At 34.2% G+C, this 9041-nt stretch overlaps 1 protein-coding gene across 2 annotated transcripts; it reads right to left on the bottom strand.

Annotated features, from left to right (window-relative positions):
* Positions 1 to 348: 348 nt before the first annotated feature.
* Positions 349 to 8361, bottom strand: LOC122633530 (synaptic vesicle glycoprotein 2B-like). Of its 2 annotated transcripts, XM_043821500.1 has the most exons (12): positions 8112 to 8361; positions 7903 to 7956; positions 7416 to 7577; positions 6795 to 6957; positions 6353 to 6474; positions 5803 to 6041; positions 3647 to 3810; positions 3017 to 3194; positions 2617 to 2734; positions 1836 to 1995; positions 971 to 1098; positions 349 to 497 (listed from the first exon to the last, which is right to left on the bottom strand). In XM_043821500.1, exons 1-12 carry the CDS (start codon positions 8155 to 8157, stop codon positions 433 to 435), a joined length of 1599 nt encoding a protein of 532 aa, XP_043677435.1. In that variant the 5' UTR covers positions 8158 to 8361; the 3' UTR covers positions 349 to 432. The 2 variants fall into 2 exon arrangements, with proteins under 2 accessions (XP_043677435.1, XP_043677436.1); XM_043821501.1 differs by lacking the exon at positions 7416 to 7577.
* Positions 8362 to 9041: the final 680 nt, after the last annotated feature.

Genomic DNA, 9041 nt, shown 5'->3' on the forward strand with positions numbered 1-9041 from the left:
TTTAGGTGTGCCTCCGCGTTTGTCTGTCACTTTTCTTCTCGTATTTGTTTTTTTACACTGTCGTAATAAAGTTATCCAAGTGTTTTATATGACTCGGGATAAAAGTGCAATTCTTTTGTTAGATTTTTATTAGGAAATCGACAAAAGCGTAACGTTTGTCAGGTACATCCGACGAAAAATATTTCACAGCCCAATACACGCCACTCATTCTATCTCTCTTTCTCTCTCTCTTTCTCTCTCTCTCTTTCTCTCTGTCCGTGTATCAAAACGCGATAAAAAAATATGTGTACATATATGTATACATACATATATATATATATATATATATGTACATACATGCATATAATATATGTGGATATGTATGTATCTCGTTTTCCAAAAACACAACATAGGTATAAATCTTTTTCGTCTAATCTTACGTACGATCTCGTGCTACGCTAAATTCTGTGGCGATGCCCTTACCGGTTTTGGAAATAGGAACGTTACGAGTAGACAAACTGAAAAAAGAATAACCATCATGAAATTGTTTAATAAAATAATTCATCGAACGTTTATCACTTAATTATTATTAATAATAAGCAATTAGTTGTACTACTTGTCAATGATCGAGATTTATCTTTAAATATAACTTACCTTCTTCGTAATAATTATCTTATCTAAATAAAATATATTTATTAAGGATTATATTTAGTGATCTGTAAAAACATATAAAGAAGATACTTGTGTTAATATATTTAAAGATATCACACGTGTAACGATATAAAATTAAAGACATTCAAATGATTCTCGATCGTTAGAAATCTATCGATGTATATGTATGTAAAAGCTTTAGACAGGTCGGTTTTATTTATTAATATTATTTATTTATCAATGGTATCGTAATTATCGATCGATAGGGATAATAAATGAAATGCATTAAACGGGTTAATTGATAAAAGAAAAATATTAGAAACGAAGGTATTTGACTTACTTATAAAAAAGCAGCCCAGACCGAGGAAAGCTGCGAGACATTCCAAATCAAGAAGAGCAGAGAAAATAACATTCCCCAATGCAACTCCTAAGTTTCCGGAGGACGTGATGATACTCATGCTGGTGGCCCTTAAATTAATGCAACCATTCGGTTAACGGAGCACGTCGCGAACCTCTTGCATTTATAATGGCTTTTTATCTATCGTTATTTCAGTGGAATGTAACCCGATAGAGAAAAGCGAAAGAATGAGGGTGAAAAAGGAAAAAAAAAGAAAAGACAAAAAAAATGAAATCTTTCCCATGGTTGTACCACCATGAGATTCTTATTATTACACTACAGCGAGAGAAAGATGCGTAAAAACGATTAGACTTATTCTACGCTCCAAGGTATAATTATTTTTATCAAAACGTTTCTCTATTTCCATAAATTCCGTCTAAATTTGAATAAAAACGTTTCGATCTGATATCGCGGATTTCAAAAAAAAAAAAAAGAAAGAAAAGAAAAAAGAAGACAAGGAGAAGAAAATAAATAAATACAATTAAAGAAAAAGATTAAATAAATGAATGCATTGATGTATTAATAATAAATTACTATTGCTACAAAGAATGTGTAAATATTGTCTTTCTCTCTTAAAAAAATTTTTTTTACCGAGTAAGTATAAAAAAATTGAATTTTAAGTATTTCACTCTTTTTTTTTTTTCTAAATATCCGATACTACGATCATTCGAAATTGGAGAAGAAATTGTTTTTCGTATAAAATCACAAAGAGAAACGATCAAGGAGAAGATGATCTCTGGCCGAATCGTTTGAGACATTGATAAAGGTTTTAAAATAAACGTTTATCGTTTTATTTACGAGGTATTACCTTAACGGGATAGGAATAATGTCGGCATTCACCGCGTTAACGACATTACTCGCTATTCTTGATGTCACGATAACGGCGGCTGCTAACGTCAGCATATAGGGAGGTGCCTGTGCCCAATTTATTCCAAAACTGCTTGCCAGCGATATCAGGAAGGCCGCAACTGCAACAGTAGCATCTGTTAATCTACGGATTAAACCAAGACGTTATTCCATCCGTCCTTGTCTTCCATAGTGAAACTATTAGTCGTATATACTTATACGTTTACTCAAAACACACGTTCTAACGAATATGAATTATTAAGCGATACCGATCGATCGTATATATATATTTCTTTTAATTAAATAAGATTTGAATAGACTCTTAATCGCGATCAATATAAGGATAGATTATTTTTATCAAATGTAAAATAATTTTTATATATATATATATATATATACATAATTATTAAATAAGTATGCGTAGAGGTATATAAGAAATAGTATAAGTAAAATTTTCGTCAAAGTAGGATAAATACATTCTACGTTGCTCTGCTTTGTTTATGTTTTTAACGATACAAGTCAATTTCATTTCTTAAGAATGCAAACTTTTTGTCAAAATGAAGTCATTATTTAAAAAGGAAAAATCAACTTTCACGTACAATAGTTAATATTTAATACTTGCGTCGAAGCGTTGTAAGCATTTTCTCGCGGAATTAATAATTCTATGAATTACATTCCTTTGGTCACTCATCGGGAGATATGAAAGAGATCGTAATTAAAGTAAATATGAAAAAAGTACTTACATAATATCATTTTCTTTCGTAATCTCGTCGTCATTATAAATCCTATAAGAAAACTAAATAGAACGGCGGAGGATGCAATTATCGTTGAATTTTGATAAACGACAGGATTGATACTCCACTGGAAGAAGAAGAGAGAAAATTATAAAGAAAATAAAAAAACGTAAAAAGATAATGATACAAGAACGTTATATTATTCCATTAAAGAAGCATTTTAATTACGGATATAATTCGTTTAACGAAGAACACTTAAGTTTATCAGCTGATCTGTGATATCGTTGTGTAAACTAAAAAGATGTCTCTCTCTTCGCGATTATCACGTATTTCTCGATCTACTCGAGGAAAAACAAAGAGACACTGTGTTTCTTCTTCTGTCATTATTATATTACGAGTTTGGCCTCACCTCGAAGCATGCATCGTCAAAGTTTGTACAATTTAAATATGGTCTGCCTGGTTTAGCGGCATGACGATCCAACATTTCACACATCGTTGGAGCTCTTCCGACAGGTTTCCAATGCTCGTAATCATAGTTGCTTAAAATCATGAACATATGTGGGACCCACAATCTCATAGTATTAAAACTGGAAGAATATACATCAAGATGCTATCTTTAACATTGACAAGACGTTTCGTTGATACTTTGATGTCTTAAAAAAAAGATTAAAGAATACAAACGCATTTCAAATTTCCTATCTCTAACAAATCAAACTAATTCCAAACCAATTGTAAAATATTTCAATGTATTCACGATCATAATATTCTCATCTTTTCGTTTATATCCAAAGGCATTAATTGAGAATATTGTTACGTTTTTAACGAACGGATGACGACGACGACGACGACGACGACGACGACGACGACGACGACGACGACGAGGACGACGACGATGATCATTATCATTAAAATCATTATTAAGTCTGATCGATAGATATAAAAAAAAAAGTAAAAAAAAAAAAAGAAAGTAAAAAAAAAGAAAAACAAGCGAAACGAATAGCGTGAAGGAATTAAAAAGTTCTCATTGCATTTTACTTACCCTAGCATACTTCCAAATTGTAGAAAAGTTAAGAAGGAGAAGGCCGGCAGATAAGGCGCCGAGAACAAGAGTTTCGTGTTGTAAAGGTCGATTCGCATTTTTTCGAGGCTCGCCTTTAACGTCGGCCGTGGTAATTGCGCCTTCTGGACGACCAACGCTTTTATCTGCAAAACGAACGTGCGAGAGGAGAGAACAATGCGAGGCCGTCTAGAATCCTCCCGTCGGTGAATTATACATCCGACGTTCCCAACACGCCGTCCCGGTATCTAAATGTTCTATTCGCTCGGAAAATCCGATTTTGCCGTTTCTCTGTTTTCTCGAGTCAGACGGCAACCACCTCCTCGTCCTCCTCCTCCTCCCTCTTCCCCCCCTCCCCGTCTTCTTCCACCCCCTACCACCCGTTTCCATCCTTTACCGTACCAACCGACCAACCAACCAACCAACCAACCCCGGACCAAACCTCCCTTTCTCACATGCTTTTGCTGGACATATCGTAAATAAAAAGTGTCGTTTGTTTTCCACGTGCGAAGATATCTTTCTCTTTCTCTCTTTCTCTCTCTCTGTCTCTCTCTCTCTCTCTCTATCTCTCTGTTTCTCTCTCTCTGTATCTTTTTCTGTCATGGCCGTTTGTTAAAAGTATCAGAGGGTGAATTTAGAAAAAAAAAGCAACTCCTCGCGTATTTTCGTCGTACAATAGGGGGATGACCTTGCGGACAAGTTAACGACCGATAAGACGTTGTCACGTGATCAATCTTGATTTCTATCAACATCGATGAGAGAGAAAATCTTATAATGTATTGGCTGGGAGTTACACGTAAGCTTAGTTGGAATTAGTTTTGGTTGTTTTTCTTTCCCCTTTTTTTTTATCTTTTCTAAACGAACGATTTGCCAGATTGATGCATAAATAATAATAATAGTAATAATAATAATAATAAAGCAAATGTCTACTCGTGACGTAAACAGCTTGATGAGGAATTTATAAAATACAAAAGCGTTAAAAATGTTAAAAGAATTTTGACGACGAATTATCGTAGTATTTATGTTTGGAAATAAATTCATTAGGAATCGTCGATCTTTTTCAATACGAATTATATCGTTAGAACGTATAACGGTTATCAGTTCATCCATCGGTATTTTAATTTGATGTATATTGTTTACGAGGTGAGTCTATGAAAAATTTGATAGAGAGAAGAATGTGAAAATTCAGACGATAGCTAAATATTCGTAGCTTTCGTCGGTAGGAATGTCAGAAATTTTGATTATTAACGCGATCGTTCGTCCGTAAACGAGTCCCACGAGATATGAGAGCGTAATATTCAGCAATTTACGAGCATTGATTAAACCACGTCGTTAAAATAGTCTCTATTACCATGCTTCTTCATTACGACGTACGTTGAATGACGAGTTAACGTTGGAGCCATCCATCCATCCATACCAAGCCATTTTCAAAACGATTTATAGTGTAAATTCACGAAAGGGAAAATGATTAAACTCGTTGATTGGTTTGCAAAAGGAAAGGAGGAAGAAAAGAGAGAGAAAGAGAGAAAAAGAAAAAAGGAAAGAGAAGCTCGAAAAGAAAGTTATTTCCTTACTATCACACGGGAGCGTGCTACCCGTTATAATTACTTTTACGATCCTCAATCTAGGAAAACTTTTCTTCCTATCTTTTTGCTATGTTCCACGTTAACAGTTCGCGTAAATTCGATCTCGCGAAGGTTCAGAAAAGTTACGTGTGTTAGGTGAAACTTTGGCGTTAAAACTCGTCTTTAATTAACCGATCGACATGATAGGAGAATGATATACAGGGTGAGTCGATAACAATTTGTTGGAAGAAAAGAATTAAAAAAAAAAAAAGGGAACGAAAAGATGAAGATCGAAGAAAAAAATTACAAAGAGGAGATTTTTTTTTTAATTAAAAAGATGATTAAAAAAAGAAAGTAAAGAAGGAAGAAGGCTGATTATTCGTGTTCAATAAGATATAATTTATACGTAACAATGCGTTACTCGTTATTTCTTTCTTTCTCTTTCTTCTTTACCTCTGTTATCAGTAAACAAATAAATGTTTAATTACGTATAAAATAATTATTACGAGCTGTAATCGTTGCTGACTCGCCCTATATAACGACTACTACATATCGATTAATTACGAACCTTACCGAGAATGTATCGGCCGGCTTTCTTGTGTTCATGGTGTACATTCTACGAAATAGTTTTAATGCGTCGTCCTGCCTTCCAATTTCCATCAGGTGTTTTGGACTTTCAGGTAACATGCTAGCAGTGACAAGTCCGAGAACAGGTGGTATCGAACAAAGCAATAAGTAAATTCGCCAGCTGTTATAACTTTTACCGAATACATCGACCTCCCAGTCTAAGGGTAGTATAGTAAAACCCAAAGCTATAAAGAGAATAAATTATTAATAATTTATAGAGTATGCTTTTCTAGATGATCTTATCATATATGCGTATATATATATATATATATATATATATGTGTGTGTGTATTTATATGTACTATATCTTATGCGAAGGAATATTATTGCACCGCGTCTCTGATTATTATTCCTTGGTATTTTAACGTCAACTATTTCTAATCAGATAAAATTGAAACAAACGAAAATATTCCATGTTCTCTTATTATTATTACGATTGTTCGTTGAATCAAATCTCATCGGACGATTGTATCAACGAATGAATCTCGTTCCCTACCTGCTGGTACGATAGTTGCCATGGAAAAGAGAAAACCAGACCAGGCGGCGAAACGTGCTTTATACGTTGCAGAATGAAATTCTGTTAAGTATCCCATCACCATCGAGAGTGGACCGCCGACTCTGAAATTTCGCATGTATATATGCATATATTATATGCGGGTTTGTGTGTGTATATATATATATATCATAAAGAGAAATAATAGATGCATATAAGTGGACGAGCGCTTGCAAACGCACATGTAGATAGATATACGTAGCAAAAGTATAGTTACGTCAATACCGAATTACGATTGTAACGTCAAATGAGATAAGAAAATTTCTGTCGTAAGCTTTTAAAACGCTCGTTAAATGACACGTGCGTTTGTATAATTTGTTGCATTGTTAACTATTTTCTCAGAATTTTTTGTTCGCCCTATCATTCTCTTTCTTTCTCTACTCACATGACGCCGCTGATAAATTTGATGAGTAAGAACACATGGTACGAATCTACAGCGGTGCTTAGTATATTTAGGATGGAATCCGCTAGTAAGCCAAGAACGAACAAGGTCCTTCTACCTACGTAAATCGTCACGTAATCCCACAACGAGGCAGTGGCCAGCATTGCTGTTGATAAGACAGACAAAAGAAATCGTTTATAGTGACTTTTTAGAAGATCCCTCAACTTTCTAATCCCGCGTTATCATCGCAAACCAGTTTCACCGTGTGTCTCTTTTTTTTGTTTTTATTTGTTTGTTTGTTTGTTTTTTTTTTTGTGAAATAACTGATATAATTCTTGTTATAATTCCATCTTCCTTTTTTTTCCCTTTCTTCTTTTTTTCTTTTTTTTTTTGTTGAATCAAACGTTATCACTCAATTACAAAGATTTTATGATAATGCGACTTTGGTTATCAGTGACAAGCAGCGCGTTTTCCGATGGACGGTATTATACTACGATAGATAGTGTGCGGTTTGAAAGATTTGTGAACATTTGTCGGAGTGAATATTTATCGAAAAAAAAGAAAGAAAGAAAGAAAGAAAGAAAGAAAGAAAAAAAAAGAAAATAAAGAGAAAGTCACTTTTACCTATGAAGGGAATCGCTATGAGTACTCCTTTTCGAAAAAATGTAAGTTGCAAGTCGCATTCGGCTGACGCTAAAAGAAATGCCGGTGATGTCGTGTCAAAGGCACCGGTCCATGCGATTGGCAATGCTGCCATGAAGAGTAATACGTTGAACAGCCCATAGCCTATGAATTTCGTTCTAATTAAGATTGTGTCTCAATCGTAAGAATAAATCGTTTGTTTCGAAACATATATTTTGCCAATTAATCGAGTTTATGTTTGAATTCGATAATTTATTTGTTGAAATTTACGAAATCTTTATCTGGAATATGATAATGTTACGTAAAGAAATCCCATCGAAAAATATCGAATTGATAAGTTTTTATGTATTTGATAATTCTTTGATAATCTTTTTCACATGTACGTATATATTTGACACATCTCATTAATTTTTTTCGGCATTAATCCAAAAGAACAAAAAAAAAAAAAATCGTTCGATAAGAAACATACCAGTAAACGATATAGCTCTTTCATAGTCGGCGGGTTCATCGACGTTGACATTACCTATCAAAGCACACAAAAAGTGAAATGTTAATTTTCGTTTTTCGTTATGGGCGATCATTCAAAAGATTTCATTCTTACTACAATAATAAATGAATATATATAATCAAAGTAATAAAGTCAATTATAAGAAAGTAAATATTTTTATTATTTCTCACCGGTAATAGTAGAGATCTTATCCTCCTCTGGTATTTCCCTGACCATATCCAAAGATCAAGGAGACTATAAGTTTCACGGAAGACGACACGATGGAGAGAGAAGAGGTCGTTCGCTCGTGTCGAACGCTTCCACACGTTTGAATCAATATATGTAAATCGAAGTTAGGAAAGTTTTCAAGCTAAAGATGTATACGTACATGTACACACACACAAATATATACATACATATATATATATATATATATACATGCATATGAGAATTAATAAAAAGTCACCCTTCGCGAACGATTGAAACGGAAAAAAAAATGAGATGGTTTCACGATGGTCCGTCGAGTTTGATCGTCGAAAAAAATTTATGAGTAAGTTATGGACAAGAATTTATGTCTTTCGATAATGATAATTACTAGAAAATATTTCAACGTGGCAGACACATTTTTCGAAGACTCGTCCGAGACTCCTACTCGAGAGATACACACACACTCGATAGCGGACGAGTGAGAGCTTTACTGGCAACCGTCCCGTCGACGCCCGACGCACGTTCCTGCGACTTGCCAATAAAAACGGGTCAAACGATTCAATTGATACGCACGCTTCTCAAGCTGCTTCTAATCGTTCGAACGATCAAACGAAAACAGTTGTTAGTGGGAATTCCTCGCTAGTCGATAAGAAATGTCGAGTTTCGTACGTTATCGTGTTAATTTTTATTTTACACAAGCGCACGCACACAGATATGTATATATATATATATATTTATTTTTTCTTCTTCATCTTTTACCCCTTCCTTCGTCGTATCTATTCTCTTTCTATTTTTTTTTTTTTTATTAGAGTCTATTGTTTCGTTCAAGGTCATCGATCGCTCGCAGTCTTCAACAATTTCCGTACGAACTTTCTCGACGAGCTCGTCGTTTTCTTTTCTCGTTCGAATCCTTT

This window comes from Vespula pensylvanica, chromosome 12 (assembly GCF_014466175.1).
Source record: "Vespula pensylvanica isolate Volc-1 chromosome 12, ASM1446617v1, whole genome shotgun sequence".
NCBI classification, from domain to species: Eukaryota; Metazoa; Arthropoda; class Insecta; order Hymenoptera; family Vespidae; genus Vespula; species Vespula pensylvanica.